The sequence below is a fragment of the Etheostoma spectabile genome, chromosome 21, assembly GCF_008692095.1.
Source record: "Etheostoma spectabile isolate EspeVRDwgs_2016 chromosome 21, UIUC_Espe_1.0, whole genome shotgun sequence".
In the NCBI taxonomy this organism is placed as follows: Eukaryota; Metazoa; Chordata; class Actinopteri; order Perciformes; family Percidae; genus Etheostoma; species Etheostoma spectabile.
The window spans coordinates 21,788,070-21,804,688 of NC_045753.1; the positions used below are offsets into that span (position 1 = coordinate 21,788,070).

The window sequence follows — 16,619 nt, forward strand, 5'->3', positions numbered from 1 at the left end:
CTCCACCACCACCATCAAAACACTAAATGAAGGAACATCATGTTAGCGAACAATCTCACATTTGTCTCATTCAAGTTGTTCTCTATTGTTTTTCATGCCTTACAGGCATCTTTCTGTTTGCTGCATGATTGGAGCCACTGCTTGCTTTGAATTAAGCCATCTCATCTTCTCCTTCCCTGTGAGCTCTACTCTTTCTATTAGCTCACCAAGCCTGATGGGAATATAATCCTGGACCTGAAAACAATGTTGTGTTCAACCACCGCAGGGTTGAGACAAGCTGCTGCCAAATGACTCAATTCAAACACAGCACTTCAAATTAGATCATTATGTGAATCTTTCAGAAGTGGGAATCCAAGGAGAAATGACAATCACGACAGGGCCACAGTTTATTTTAGCATTTATTTCAACACCTTAGTTGCACCTCTATCATATTGTTTGTCAGTATATACTTTTATTTTATTTAAGCAAAACTTTATTTATATTTATATATATATATATATATATTGTTTTTATATATATATATACCTTTTATCTCTGCATACTTATGCGCCTACTGTATGTAGTCATATTCATTATGCATTTCACTAGACCTAAAATACTCTTTTAAATCATAGTATGTAATGCTTTCTACACTACTGCTCACTCCTTTCACTTCTCAGAATAGTCCATCATGAGATAGCATTGAGGCAACTCAGCATGAGTAAACAGAGTCATAAATTTAAACTCACATAGAGAGAAAACACATTAACTAACGTGTGTCAGCTTCACTGGGGTCACCACAAGGCGAGCAGTATAGAAAGCATTTACAGAAAACCCAAAATGAAACATAAACAAAACAAAGCTTCATAGATTTAGTCCACACTATTTGGAAGACGGAGATTCTTAAAAACGTTTACATACTTAATATTATCTTTATTATACTATATGTTTATCATTGTCATCATCATCATCATTACATATAGATATATAAATGATGTGTTTTTGCCTTACAGTTAAATTCACTGCAGGGAAATGGCTAAACTGGCATGTTTAAAAAATCCAGGGCATTCTTGTTCATCTCTACGCAACATATACAGTATTTACTTTATCACTCTGAAAACCCCTTTTGAAAAGTGGGTCAGAATGTTTCTTTTTGTGGGTTATGTGTGGAACAGGGACACATCGGGATTGTCAACTAGTGAGAAAAAACAAAATGTTTTTTTGACTATTATAAATATGTTTTGGAAAAGGCATTAGAAAGAGAGAGGTGTAGGTCAGGAAATGCATTTGGCCACCGACGCAGGCTGACGAACAAACACAAAATCAGACATACAGACTCACAAAGGCTAAAGGTTGAGGAAGTCAGGCAGACAGAGAAGCAGTAAAAAGCCCTTTTTGATCACTGCACCTGCTGTGTGAGAGAGAGAGAGCGGTCAACATTATGGCATCAAAGAGGACGGATCCATTTTGACCTGTGCTATGGCTATAAAAGCCAGTTAAGTCTAAGAAAAGATGCTTTGCAGTTTGAAATTATGTGCAAACCCTTCTCAGTTTCTCTCATGCATTTCCTCTCCTTTCTATTGAACAATCAGGAAAATAATAAAAGGCTATTTCACAACAATATCTTCTCAATACTGATACATCCTCATTATTCACAACTTCAAATGAACAGTTAGAAATACCCTGACCAGTTAGAAATCAATGATTGCGATTAGCACTTCATACAAAACATATGGTTCTATTAATAGTGAATCCCGTGTAACATGTAAGATTATTTAGTGCTCGCAAAGTACATACATACAAAGCTTATTGGGGCATCCTTTGGGGGAATATGGCAAATGTATATATAAAAAAAAATTCTATTGTTGTCTACCATTTTTTCCATCAACATTTACAAACAAAACCCTTTCTCTCATATTTGGACTTTGGCTCCTGTACTTTGCCGTTTGATACTCTGATCTGCTTAAAGCTACAGAACTGATGTTAGAATATGACGTTTTTTTTGTATCAGGGTTACCCTTTGAGCAGCAACTTTTCAATTTTTCTTTGAACTTAGACTGTTTTCTCAGTGCTGCTAAGCAGCAGATGGTGTGAGAATCCATCTGCCAGTGTGTGTGAGAATAGGAGTGTGTGTATGTATGTGTTTGTCTTTTACAGCACAAATAGTGTGTTAATTAAATGTCTGTCCATCAAAAGTTTTAATGTATATTTTCTGTTGAAGAGCATCATTTTCATTGTATTCTTAACGTTCTCATACCCTTTGTTGAACAAAAGTCATCCCGCAAATGTCAACAGTACTCTCTAAATGTGTAGCAAATCTGCAAGAAAACACTTTCCCCCCCACACATCCAGCCCTTAGTCTTAGCTCAACACAACCTATTGATATCCACTGGTCTTCCCGTGCACATAACTCTGTTATAGTCCATCTTTGTCAATTGTTTCTCTCCCTTTCTCTCATCTTTGAATCACCCCATGACTCTCTCAGTCTGTGTCTCGGGGAGAAGTAGTGACATGCAAAGGAGACGAGAGCCGCCTGGGGAGAGAAGGAGGGCAAATCAAAGAATAAGAATGGGCGGAGATGAGATAAAGACAGAACAAACTAAATAGGGTTGATAATACAGGTTAATAAAGAGAAAAGGATGAGGAGAGACGAGATAACCATATAACAAACTAATATGCATATAATGAAGAAACAGGATGGCCAAGCTAACTTGCATGGAAGGAACGAGACACTGACTTTCCTTCACCATCCGGTGCTTCCTTTTTGACCTTTGACCCCGTTGCCTCTACGTGTCCCCGTGTCTATTAGTCCTCTCTCACCTGTCAGTGAGTTTCTTCAGTGCCCTCTCGATGTTCATTCGGTGTCCCACACGTGTCACTCCCAGGTCCAAGAAATCATCCTTGGTGAGCGAAGGCAGATGCGATCCATCTATCTCATTGTCTATAAAACGCTCTCTGTGTTCACCCAGGTTTAGGTAAGCCAGCCAATCGGCCACGTCGTACTTGGTCCAGAAGGGCAGGGGCTTGACGGCAAAGGGTTTGGCTGGCGGAGGAGGAGTGAGATGGGGAAAGTGGAGGCAGGATGGGCTGGGGGGCAAGTGCATGGGGGAGGAGGTTCCAGAGAGAAAATGGGTGGGTGAGAGAGAGCGTGAGACAAGTAGGGGATTTGTACTTGCAGATGGAGAGAATAGTGGAGGAGTTGAAGTCTTGTAGGGATCTCCTAGAGGATGGCCAGGCGAAGGAGGAGTGAGGGGTCCGGGGAAGTCAAAGGGGTTGTTGTAGATGGGTGTACTGGGAAGGATGGGGAGAGAGGAAGGCCTGGGAGGGGTGGGGTTTGGCTGTTCAGTGCTATAGATAAGAGGACTGGGAGCCCGCCGCCGTGACACTGAAGACCGCATTTCCTTAGTGGGACTGCACTGAAAATCAAAAGTCTGCCTTCGCATCTTGGACCGATGCTTCGGTGACGTTGGGTATGGGCAGTAGGTCGGGGAAACGGGAGGGTGTGAATGAACTGGGGAAGTAGAAATCTGTGGAGATGGGGAGCGGGTCCAGTTGCGCTGAATTGGGACTTGAGGGGAAGGGGAGACAGACGGGGTGGCCGCCAGATTTGGTGTCAGGATCTGACGATGCTGTGGAGAGGAGGTGGGTAATGGCGAGATGGAATGGCCAGAAGGGGGGCTGTGAAATACGTCAGTATAATCTGCCGAATACCTGAGAGACACACAGACAACAAACTTTAGTTAAAATAAGCAGATATGCAAACTTTTCACTTTAATACCAAAGGCCAGATTAAAACAAACCAACCTATGCATGGTGGGTGACTTTGGAGTGTGGCTCCAGTCATCCATGCTCTTCATGCTACTCATCTGTTGCAGCTTGGAGCTCAACTCATTGATGATGCTTGCCTTCACACCTGAAAGAGGTGAATGAATTCTGCGGCCCTCTAAAACCATACCACCTCTCTGCACTCCATCTCCACCTTGTTCATTCTCACCGACCTCAACCCAGCCCACCGGCCGAGTGTCCATGGGCTTCTCTAAGCAAGCAGCCAGAGCTGTGTTGAAGCCATCTTCCATTTTAGATCTACTCAGCTTGCGCTTCCTTTCATCTGCAAATGCTCCATCTAACCTGACATCTTCTGAGTTGCTTTGTCTCTGCAAATGCAAAGGAGCTGGGTTGGTGCTGTTCTGTCTACGTAGTGCTACGGGTGTGCCCCTCCCTCCTCCTTCCTTGTAATGAGACATCTTTGGAAACACAGGGTTTGCCAGTTTGGCGCTGTGCACCTCAAATGTTTGCCCACCTGAGTAGGTAGTGCAAGGATCCTGATGCTCACCTACTCTCTCTCCCTCTCCTCCTCCACTGCCTCCCCTCTCTCCTCTCAACCCACTCAATCCCAGCATTTCTAAATGGTGGTCGCTACTGCTATGACTATCCAGCTCCTCAATCCCAGAATCCACCACGGCATCTTGCCAGTCTCTGCTCTTGGATATAATAGTAGGGTGATGAGTGTGCTCAGCAGCTTTGACCCCTGTGCTGAGGCCAGCCTTGGGCCCGGCCATGGTCATGGTGTAGTCAGAAGACGCCGGTGAGGTTGTGGTGGCAGCGGCGGCCGTGGCTGTCATGGTAGTGGTAGCATAGCTTATGGTGGCTGTGAGGGCGGCTGTGCCTCTGTCCTGGCCCGGGGTGTGACCCCCTAATGAGGGTTCGTTAGATCCGCTGTAATAGGGGTGAGAATGAGACATGGGCTGGGGTCTGTGTAGTGATGTGGCAGGCAAACCCGCAGCAGATGTGGTGGAGGGAGGGGGAAATATCTGTGCGGACGGATAAGATGGAGAGAGAGCTGACTGTGTAAGGTTGGCCACCTCGCTGTCGTAGGAGGTAAGGCTGGAGGCAGCAGAGTCACCACCCTGTGGAGAGGGTTGCGGTGCATTTGAGGGCTTGGTAGATGGAAGAGGGGGCGGAGGAGGTGGTGCAAAAGTGGTAGGGTGTTGACTCCGGTGTTGATGCTGCTGAGGATATTCCTGAACTCTCTCTTTCTTCCCATTAGCAAACTGTATAGGAGGGGGCAAGGGATCTACAAAGACAAACTCGTCATCTACATCTATTGAGGGAGCTGGTGGAGGGAGAACCATCAATCCCAGACCTCCACCTGCTCCAGCATCTCCCATAGTTTCATGTGTTTGTGCGGAGGCTGTAGGGACAGTATACTGAGGGATGTAGCTGGTGTTGGGAGTGTTATCCATCTGCAAAAAGGAAGGTCTGCGGGGTGCGGATTGAACCGGCGGTGGAGGAGGCTGCATTGGTGGAGCAGGCCTGCTGTCATACACCTCCTTTTCTCTTTCTCTCTCCCTGGGGCTTTGTGGGTAATACTGGGTTGAATACTGACTGCTTCTGTCCTCTGAGAAGCGAACTCTGAGACCTTCCCGGGGTCCTCCCTCCTTTTCTCTCTCCATCCTCTCCCCACCTCCTCCTCCCAAACGTAATATCCTTGGTGACTGTGGCCGGCTCATAGATGAAGGCGAAGTGGTGGCGGTGGGGGAGCTTAGGTGGACGGACACTGGGGAAGTGTAGGCCGATTGTGTAGGGGTTGCAAAAAGGGAAGGAGTTGGGGTTTGAACGGGGGTAGGGAATGTTCCTACTGTAGACAGCTGACGGCCAAAGTGTCTCTCCTCTCTGCGTGTCCTGCGGTCATCCTTTAGGGCCCTCTCTCTGGCAGCAAGGGCCAGGCCAAGTGGGGACGAGGGGTCTAGAACTTTTCCTGTAAGTGGGTGGATGAAGGTAGTAGTGGCCTGGATGCCGTACATTGAGGGAGCTGACTTGGGCTGGCCATCCTGACCAAGGACAGGGGAAGAATACTCAGGCAGGCCAAAGGCTGGGGGCATGCTGCTGGAATAGTTGACATAGTTGTCTCCAGAAAACATGCCCTCATCTATAGACTTGGAAGGCCGTAGTCGAGGGGTGGGTACTTCCATTTGAGAGCCTTGTAAAGGCTGAGTTCTTGTCCCTAGTGCTCCTCCTCCCTGCCCTGCTCCTCCTCCTGCCTCTCCTTGTATGTCCTCCTCAGATGAGAGGAAGAAAGAAGCACTCTTTCTTCTCATATCTCGGAAACGTTCCCTTTCCCTGCGCGCCCCTCCTCCTCCTCCAAAGGTCGTAACGTATGTTGAAGTGTAATCCAAGTTTTCCAGGTTTTGCTGCGAGGAAACAGACGGGGCAGCAGTTGATGAAGGCAAGGAAGTGGATGAAAGGGGCTGAGGTGGCATGGGGGTGAGTGGTGAGGGTAGACTGGTGTTTGGGCTGTCTGAGGTTGTATCTGCTGAGGTGTGGTCTTCTACACCCTGGGGGGGCTCAGCTTCTACACTGCTTCCCTGGCTGCTTCGGCCGCTGCTGCTGGTGGAGGGCGCTTTGACAATGATAGTGGGGATGGGGATGGAGCTCTTTTCTTTAGCTGCTACTCCTTTTCCTCTGTGCTGCTGTCTCAGCCCATCTTCCACTTTCGACTGCTTCATCAGAGCTCCTCGACCACCCCTCCTTGCTGTCCCCCTGCCAACGCCTCCACCCTGCTCCCGGTTGGCCACGTGCGGGTGATGTTGCGGCGCTTGCTGGGCCTTAGGCTTAGCACTTGTTGGTGGTGTAGCACTGCTGTAGCCTTTCCTTAACCCTCCCATCTTGCCACCGCCTCTTCTGGGCGCCTCTGGCTCTCTGACACACAGTCCTTCAGATTGTCTGCGGAGGGTGGGGACCATACCCTGCTGGTTCAACCCACCAGGCCCCCCCCTCTCCCAGCCTGCTTGAGTAGCATTCCCTGTCTGGGATTGGAGCTGGTAGTGGGCTTGTGATACAGGGGGTATGGGCATAGCAGGTCCTCTCCCAGGATGAGGGCCTGCTGATAAAGGCGGTTCTGGGGCAGATGTGTTAGGGGGTGGGGGAATTTCCTCTGGTCCCGGCACTGACAGGCTGCGAGCCAGCTTCATGGCGGGTGGGTGAAGATACTGCCTTTCCTCCTCGGTTACACCTAAGAAAAAAGACACAGGCGCTTACAAACAGACACTTAAAAAGAAACTTTTGAGCAGGCAGAAATCTTTCCATGACAATTGCCCTTACCAATTGATTTTTGACGCATCATGACTGCATGCTGAGCGTGGCCTGGCTGAAAATGAGCTTGGTTGTAGCCAAAACCTTGTCCGGGCTGCACCATACTCACTGATGACTGCTGCTCATAGGGTTGCTTCAGGTGTTGAAACCCAGTATAAAAAAGGAGCAAAAGAGAATTTGAAGTGAAGGAGGGAGTAAAGAGAGGAGATGAAACATTTACTCAGATATAATAAATCAAACGGATGTTGGCTGTTAAGCTGATATTGATTAGATAAACAGTATAATGCAATACAGAAGAACCAGCCAGTCCGAGTATTAGAGTATCAGGCAACAGAGCATGGATGAATGGACGCAACCTGACTCACACTTAAATAAATGGTTTGGTGTGGGTGGTGCATTGCCAATCATTTTCTGTAAAGTGCAGTGAGGGCAGTAAAAACACACATAGCTTTATAAAAAAAGATAGAAGACAGAAAAAAGCTAAAGACCAAGCTGCTTTAAAGATAGGAAACATTTGCTAGCATTAGTCATTTGTCACCATGACTAAATATCTGCTACATCCTAAAGCAGTAGAGAAGCTCTGTTGTATATGTGAATCTGGTATAGTGGACTGGGAGAGGGGTTCATAACTGTTCAGTATTTGTTAATATTTTGTAGATATATAAATTGATTCTAAAAAGCCAGCAGAAACCCAAGTTATGGCAAAGACCAAAACTAGGACCATTTCCTTTCAGTTCCCAACATTACCTCACTGGAGATGTTGGGAACAATACTCTTGCTCCGGTCCCTCTTGCCTCCATGACCCCTCTGGCCCTGGTTGTCTGATGTAATAGTGTGTTGGGCAGCAGCCAAGATCTCATCCAGTTTATCTAAAACAAAGACAGAGCAGGGCAGAGAAGAAATATAGAGAGGTAGTGAGAGGGAGCATAAAATAAGAAAGAACCATGAAAAGGAGGATTTAAGTGAGCCCCCTCTCATCCCCTCAACGTTTAAAAACACCCTTTTACAGTATGACAAGAGAGGTAAGAGTGATTTCTTACTTAGTGCCATCTGATAGACTGTCCTTTTCTTATCAGGACCCAGAGAGGACTCGTATTCTGAAAAAGAAGGAGAAAAAAAACATCAAACAGGCTGAGTTTTAATTAAAGCTCAGGGGCTGATAGGGGTAATGATTAAGGCTGATATTCACCTGCTTTCTTTTTCCATGGAGAGGCAGCTGTGGCATACATAATTTGGGAAAACAAAAAATTAGGTGTGACTAGTACTGCTGTGTAGTCATGTGTATTTTGCAGATGAAAGGATGAAATACATACTCAGACACGTGATGGTGTGAATATAGATGAGAAAGATGGTTATGGTGATGGGGGGACGGAAATGATGATGAGAACACATAAATCCATGATTCTCCCACCTTTGTCCACTGTATGCAGCACATCAGTTCAAAAGACAAAGAAACACAAAGCAGTTTGTGACTGATGGTACCAGACGAGCATCATTTCACAACCTGTTTAATTATAACTTTTCTATATAACCTTTCAGCTAATCGAAAGTGCACATTCATCAAAAAGCTCCTCCCCCTATATATATATATATATATTTTAAAAATATGTAATGCTGTGTTTCCCTAATACTGCCATGGTATCATCATCCCTTTCTGTCAAATGTGGAAAAAAATGGGGTGGAATCAAATGTAATTTATTTTTTTACATCCCTTTCCAGACCACCCCTCCTCTTTATTATTTGCATTCAGTCCTTTGTCCCCTGTATTATCTTACCCATGTCTTCCAGCTCTGATGTCATTGACTTGGAGCGCAGGGCAATGGCAGGAGGAGTCAGTCTTTTAGACTGCTGTGGGGCTGCCAAAGGAAGCCAGCCAAATGCAGACTTAATGTTCAGTATTCCCGTATAAACATGCAGTCACCAATGACAACCACATTGCAACAGGCTTTTAGGGTAAAGTAAATACACAATAAGCTTTACCGTCATCATCATGAGCACAGGATACTAATGACATACAAGAAAAGTTTGACTCTTACCTCTCTTCCGAGCAGTGTCCTCTAGTTCAGGGTTTCGAGCAACCATCACAACTTTCACCATAAGACTGTTGCCACCTTGTCGGATCATGTTGACCACCTGTCGGTGGCCAACCTTTACCACATTTTGGCCGTTCACCTAGCAGATACACAGACAGGGAAAGACTGAATGCAGAATGAGCTGATCCATTTAAATGAAAAAAATAAATAAAAATTGTTGTTACAAGGAAAGGACACAAAAATGCAAACACTGTTTACAGAGATAATGAGGGTCTTGGGACCACTGGGTCACTTTCGTAATGCAGCTTTCCCAGGTTTGGCATATGTTGTTGCAGAATCAGTAAGAAAAAAGTTTGTTGCCACAGTAAGTTACACTTACTGACAATAAATTCTGTAGCTTTAAAACCTAAAGAATTTTTCAGTGCTTTGAACGAGTGCACCAGCATTTCAGGCAGTCACTACAGTAAATCACAGTTACAAAGGCTTGGGCAGCTACATAAGTGACTCATATCAGGTTGAATACTAATCAGCAGTTTCTGTCAGCTTTAATAAAAGGTATAACGATCACCATTTTTAGAGCAGAGTTTGTCTGTGTAGAGGAACAGCAGTCACAAGTACAGCAACCCTTCACATACTGTGACTAAAATGCACTACTTATAACTTACTGTATATACTTAGACACAGTATAAAAATACTGACTATTAGGCGGCAAAGAAACAAATTAGGCTTTTATTAATTGACACAATATCTGATCCAAACATATGGTGGACGAATGTAAAATAAACTTTTCTTCTCTTTTCAGTGTGCGTTTGGCCGCATTTACCCTAGCAGTAACATCTACATCAACACCTCTCCTCTCTCTCTATGTCTTCTTTTCCCAGATCGAGCTGTGACACTCTCCTGCACTTGTTGCATTCATTATTGGAAAATGCACTAGTGACAGTAAAATTGAATCCCTTACTCAAAGCGTAATACTGTGTTTTCTGTTGGTTGTTGTACTTGTTGTATAGCTCTGTTAGTGGGAACATTTGAAGTGTCTGTCTTACTATGTAGTTCTTGCTGTATGTTTAATGAATTCTTATAGACTTATAGACTATAGACTTATTGACTAGACAAGTGTTTTTTTTTTTAGTTAAACTCAGAACCTTAGACAAGGTTTACGATTAAGTCACGCTGGGTTCAGTTTGTGTGTTAGTCCAAAATGCCTGTTGTTCTTACCTCAATGAGAAAATCCCCCATCCTCAGGCCCGCCCTCCAGGCCACGCCCCCCTCATCGACAGACTCTAGGTATTGCAGCGCAGGGAATGCTGGCGTTGGAGTGAACTCCTCTATGGGAGTCTGAGCTGCAGAGGACAAGACAAAAAGGATGAGCATGAGTTGACACGGATAACCACAACATGGCCTTGAAAATGAGGGAGGGATTTAGAGATATTAAAAAAGAGAGAAATTAGGCTGAGACAGAAAAAATATGAGGTGAATTTTCGGAGAAGAGGCTCACCTTTGGCTCCCCTAAGCACAAAGCCAAAGCCCTCATTGTCTTTCTTCTGGAGGAGCACTGTCTTCTCCTTAATGATGTAGTCACTTAGAGAGAGAAACAAGGAAGCAGAGGGGAAGGGGAAAGGGGGATGGAGAGAGACAGGGAGAAAGAGAGAATTGGATTGGAAGCGAGCTACAGTATATGACTTCTATAGCAACAGAAAAGTCGCATTGTCATGCAAATAAAGCATTTTCTGAATGTGGAAAACAGCTATACTGCATCACATTATGAAATCACACTGCAGCAAAAGATAGGCTGGCTTGAGAATGTCATACAAAAAGCACTGGTGCACAAAAGGGTTGATGGCAGGGATACAGTTAGTGTCACAATGGGAGGAGGTGTATATGAGATGACATTCCGTACTATGGACTAATCCACCTAGAACTGACAAGCACTGGGTCGGGGGGGGGGGGACGACACATTACAAAAATGTGCACATACACTTCACTGCTAATGGAAACTTCCAAATGCACCTAAATCGGTGCATTAGCTTTCACTGCCTCTGGCAGCTCTTGCAGGGATAGAATTTTACCGACTCCAGTGCACCACTACCGGTCATACATGACACTTCAAATTATGCACCAGAAGAAGTTGGACAGGTCTCTAATTTTCTTCCACAAACAGCTCCTCTTGCTCAAAGACCATAGCCTTAGGGGGCAGAAATGTTCACAGATAACAGTGATGCAATCTTATTATAAGACTGTTGGCGTAGTGTAACAGCTGGCCTAGCAAGCCTCTTCATTATTCTATTACCATGTCTGGGACTTTTGGCCAAGTTGCTTTACAACTCTTTCTCTAATATTGGACAGGTTAAATGGACTCCACACTGCCACACAAAGCCGCATCTCATGACTCATTTCTGGACTTGACTTTCTGACAATGTTAATTCATTCTGGTTTTGTTAGAGAACCTGCAGCTGTATGATTTAAGAGGAATTCCAGATATTGTTTTCCTAGGCAGCTCATTTAGTTAGTTTGTGCTTCTCAACTTGACTCAAACTGACAATTCAACTGAAATTAAATCCAAAGGTTTGATTTCCTAGAAGGGATGAACTGTGAGTGAACAGGATGAGTTGGCTGGTTGAAGAATTGTCTTTATTTATAGTGATAGCTTGACTGCCAAAACAATGCAGTGAAAATGCCCTGGTATACTCAAGGACACCATTTCCACTAGGAATACAGATTTGTTGTCTCTCCCCCTTTTAAATGGGAAGTTTGGGTGAATTATATATGGGTTCACACCTGGACCTTTATGAGAAGTTGTAAATGTAAATGTGATTTTTCAAGCTAAATGTGTCTGACACTGCTTAGTCTCAGGCTGCATACAAATTCTCAGTTACAATTCTCCTTCACTTGAGTCATCAGGCACAAAACCGTGGTGCTGAATCTAACCTAAACTAAAATACAACCCTTTGATGGTCGGCCTGACAATCAGGTCTGCAGGGTAACTTGTAACCACTTAGAAAAATACAATAAAATGCCAACATTTTGATTTACTTTTAGGTCTTAGGCAGCAGACTCAATTTTTTTTCTGTCTGGCAGAGGATCCCATCAGTGCAACTTCATCCTGCCTCCGCCACTCTTGAAACAGCCATGTGTATGCTGGGCCTAAAATAACAATAACAGTAATATTGTATTCCACACCGTCTCCTACAGCACAGACTCAGCAAGGTTTTGTGTATTTAATCTGGCAGAACATGTAATAAAGTTGGGCAGTGGAATCACAGAGGTACAGCAGAGTCATGAGCATTGGCCTCCAGGCCTGAAGATCCAGACTTCGACACCAAGTCGTAACTGTAGCACTGAACAGACGATTGCTAGTTTCCCCTACTGAGGTCCATCCCTTGTGTGTTCTCCATCAATGTTACTGTTTCGCCAACGCACAGCCGCCTTCCAGCCATCTGCTCCTCACACCTCATTCCTTTTTTCTCTCACCCTGTCCTCCACCATGCTTTCCCTCTCCGAGGATCAAAGTAGCAAGGAGTGGGTGGACGGATCCATTGGGCTCTTCATCCCTCCACTTATACAAAGGGGAAAAAATGGCCTGCGTTGGTCCTCCAGGTGGTTCTAAGTTGTGTTGCTGGCTTGCAGTAACACATCTGATGTCTTTTTACATATTTAAAGCTATTCATTTTATCTGTCACCACATTGACCACAACTGCCTGGCCGATTTGGGCCATTAAAAAAAAGGAAATAAAAGTCCCTGGTTAATCCCTGCTGGCTAGTACGACACAGTCTCTCTGCAATGAAGCTGTAAGCCTACTAGAGACTAGAGTTATTATGTACCCTCCTGAGTCATCCTCTTCTATCCACAATTACTAAGAAAAAGGCAGCTTTTTAACCATTTACATGCTGAACGTGGGGACAATACCCACACATCACAAGTGAAGTACTTGACGGATGTCAGTGACATACATTGTGGATGGAGTCGTTGTAGATGCAGTACATATACATAAATATATGTACAGGAGAGATACTTCCACAGCAATCAAACACTATGACGTATGCACTTATATGTGAAAACCACAGATATTTCATTAAGTGTATATAATCACATGTACACATACATAAACACAAATGCATGTACACACACTTAAACACACACACACACACACACACACACACACACACAGAAATTACCGGTATCTCAAATTAGAGCTTAAAAAGAACTGACAAACCACAAACAAGCTTACATAAAAAATATGGGATGTGACAATAGCATTTTTAACGTAATAAATGGAGTCTTGGTGAATGGAAAATATCTGCTTAAAGAAATCATGACTCAAAGAGAATGAAATACACCCACACTGTCTGACTGAAATGCATCAATATGTGCTCCCTTTCATGCACTAACACACACGCACACAGCGTTCAAAGACACACAGGAGGAAAACACAGATATAAACATGCTGCAGAGTCTCGGTAGCCACTTCTGATATTCACATGCATAAAAAAATACAAAAGACACACGCACATATACACACGCACAGTCAGAGACACGCACACGCACACGCACGGAATACATAGCTTATTAGTCTGTCTTTGAAAAGGCACGGCCTTTCAATAGCATCATCTACCTCTCCCCTCTCTCCATTGTCCTCTCCTCACATCCATAGCCAGCCAATGAATGAGGAAACAGCCGCTACCTGTAAATGAACCACACGCTCCTGTTTCTGGGGCCCAGTGACGGCCACGAAGAAGAGAGGGAGAGAGAGATTTCTCTCTCTCCGCATCCCCCCATTGCCATGTCCCCCCCTCCTCTCTCGCGCACGCTCTCTCCTCCACCACCACCTCCTCCTCCCTCCTCCCGGTCTTCCAGCGAGAGCTCAGCCAGAGAGAGCCGCGAGAGTGGAGGAGAGAGAGAGGTGGGGTGCACCCCACATACTTCAGACAAGAGAAAGACAATGTGAAGGAAAGAAGAGAGAGAATACCAGCGATTATCACAACAGGGAGATACTGCATGGTGCGTGTGTCTGCTGGTACATGACAGGAAGAAGGTTTGGTTGCAAAATAGAGGAGATGGAGAGCTGAACTTGCGGTGTGAGGATGTGGGGGATGGGTATAAATGTAAGGCGACAAAGGGAGAGACAGTGCATTTGCACATCCACTCACTGGTGTATCACAGATATACTAACAGCTGATTCTCTCCCTGGATTTACACGCACACACGTGCACGCACGCACGCACGTGCGCACACACACACGTGCAAACTTTCCTCTCGCTCCCTCTTCTCCTCTAGAGCAGAGCTGTCATCATCACACAGGCTAACAAACACTTTTCCTCTTTCTATCTCTATAATTGACATTCTCCCAATTGCCTAGCTGCACTGAGGGAACATGCTCCGGATCACCTTGCTCTTAATTGAGCACCACTTCACAACGGTGCTGCAATTACTCTTAACCAGCTTACCACAATAACCCCAGTGGCTACTATATCCATTTAGAACACAACCGCAGCTGCATTAAAGTGAATGCCTTTTTTTCGAATGACAGTGAGAGTGGCTTAGCACAAGGGTAATGTCAGCTCCAATGTGTGAGAGGCTGTGAAACCCTGGGGTGGCGACTGGTAAGTCTTTCTCACTAGCCCAGGGACCTAACCAACGTGTGCTGTCTCAGCCTCCTCATGACTCATCAGCAGGATGATGAGTTAACATGCACAAGACACTCAATAACTCTCAAACAAACATGCATAGCTTTATAATACACAGCTGCAGCTGCCCTGGGCTGAGCCGCCTAAGCCAGATGCCATGGAGGAGGAGAAGTACCCCCTACCCAGGGGTAGCCAAAAGGGGCAGAGCCCAAAATGACATGGCTGCTCTTTGTGCGTTCAGTGCTGACATGTCCGCGCAGCAAAACAACAGAGAACGAGCACTGTTCAGGATCAGCAGAAAACAGACACACAGGAAGACATGAAAGCACAATAGGTGAAAAAAAGTGAGCACACACACGTGAACCTCCTGTTACCGGCAACACAAGAGTGTCTCAACTATTTCACCATGACTGGCCTTACAGTCTTTCCTTACATTATTAACCAGAGAGCAGACAGTTCAGTTGCTGCCCATATTCATGGGATCCACAATCCACAGCTAAAACTATATAAGCAGCTGCAGCCAATCAGGTTTATTATTTGATTGGTCCATCTATTCTCTAAACTGGTGTCCTGTTCAGGGTTGCCAGAAAGGTTGGGTATAACTTTACACATTTCAGGGAAGACAAACACACATCCTTACATTTACACTTTTGCAGCAGTTCAAACTTTCCCAACATACTTATCAACCGATCACAGAGTTAAAGGTCATTACAACTTTTCTTACCTGGGGCCGTCAGTGCCATCGTAGGCTCCGACAGTGACGTTACGGAAAAGCTTCCTCTTGGCTTTCTCACTGCGCGTCTCTGCAAGGCACGAGCAGGAAAAACAGATGCCAAATTTAAAACTTCTGTTTCTGTCATGACACCTTATCTGTCTTTTTGTGGAAGTGTTGTGTCTTTTGCTTGCTGCGTGAACAGTGCAGCTGTGAAAATAAGAGAAAAGTAAGTGTCTGTACTGTACATGTGCCACTTACTGTCTGCTGCAAAAGGGCCTGCTGGTTAATGTGTGACATGTGCTGGGTGTTATAGTGACTTAAAGGATAATTCCAGCCTAAGGGAGTATGTAACCCATTTTTCAGCATTACCTTTCTACAATCTATGTTCTATTTCTTATTATCGTACTTGTACGTGTTAACTTTATGAGTTATCTCACAACTATCCATAACAAATTTCTTTTATGAATGATAAAAAAAAAAAAAAACTTAACCATAGGTCGGCTGTAAAATCCCAAAAGGCTTCACATTTTGCCGTAGATAGAATACTTTTTTTTTCAATTCCATAGTGAGAAGAAGTTCCAAGTAGTTTTGTCTTACCTGGTCGATTGTCTTTGCTTAGAGCCGCCACCTCTTCCACGCAGTCTGAAGGAAACCAGCCAGTGCGACCTTTTGCTGTTCCCTCCCAGTATCCCCCCTCTCCTACACTCAACACTGAGACAGATAGAAAGACAGATACATGAATAGCATAGATACATGGATATCATGTGATTTTGGTAGTAGTACTGTCACAAACTCTTATACTGTTAGATATATTTACCTTAACCTTCCTTGTTTACCTTAAGCTACCCTTTTAATTATTACATTGCAAGATCCACTGAGAAATGCCAAAGGAAATGTATTGCGTTGTGATGACTGGATGTGTCAACTGGTGCTTCTCATTTCTCTTGTTTACAATCCACTTTTTCCTCATGAACATCTCCTCTGTTGATGTTTTAGGGGCAGTAGCTTAAATATTTTTCAGCATGGGACTGTATTACAGCTGCACTGTTAAGTATCTCAACAATCCACAAAATCATCTGCAGTGGAGAATGTTTTGCTAATTATCTGTCAAACAACAACAACATGACTAAAATTGCTTACACTTTTCTGTTTCCTGTATCTGTCTTTTTATTGTC

At 44.6% G+C, this 16,619-nt stretch overlaps 1 protein-coding gene across 3 annotated transcripts in view; it reads right to left on the reverse strand.

Annotated features, from left to right (window-relative positions):
• Positions 1 to 373: 373 nt before the first annotated feature.
• LOC116670992 (SH3 and multiple ankyrin repeat domains protein 1) overlaps positions 374 to 16,619 on the reverse strand; it is a 41,049-nt gene continuing 24,803 nt past the window's right edge. For all 3 annotated transcript variants that reach the window (XM_032501804.1, XM_032501806.1, XM_032501805.1), the window contains 14 exons: positions 16,042 to 16,155; positions 15,454 to 15,532; positions 10,603 to 10,685; positions 10,323 to 10,447; positions 9,108 to 9,243; positions 8,847 to 8,927; positions 8,483 to 8,491; positions 8,261 to 8,287; positions 8,112 to 8,168; positions 7,819 to 7,940; positions 7,081 to 7,204; positions 3,784 to 6,991; positions 2,800 to 3,690; positions 374 to 2,512 (listed from right to left, as the gene is read on the reverse strand). In XM_032501804.1, coding sequence (XP_032357695.1) covers positions 2,461 to 2,512; positions 2,800 to 3,690; positions 3,784 to 6,991; positions 7,081 to 7,204; positions 7,819 to 7,940; positions 8,112 to 8,168; positions 8,261 to 8,287; positions 8,483 to 8,491; positions 8,847 to 8,927; positions 9,108 to 9,243; positions 10,323 to 10,447; positions 10,603 to 10,685; positions 15,454 to 15,532; positions 16,042 to 16,155 — 5,108 coding nt within the window. In that variant the 3' untranslated portion in view covers positions 374 to 2,460. The remainder of the gene's footprint in view (positions 2,513 to 2,799; positions 3,691 to 3,783; positions 6,992 to 7,080; positions 7,205 to 7,818; positions 7,941 to 8,111; positions 8,169 to 8,260; positions 8,288 to 8,482; positions 8,492 to 8,846; positions 8,928 to 9,107; positions 9,244 to 10,322; positions 10,448 to 10,602; positions 10,686 to 15,453; positions 15,533 to 16,041; positions 16,156 to 16,619) is intronic.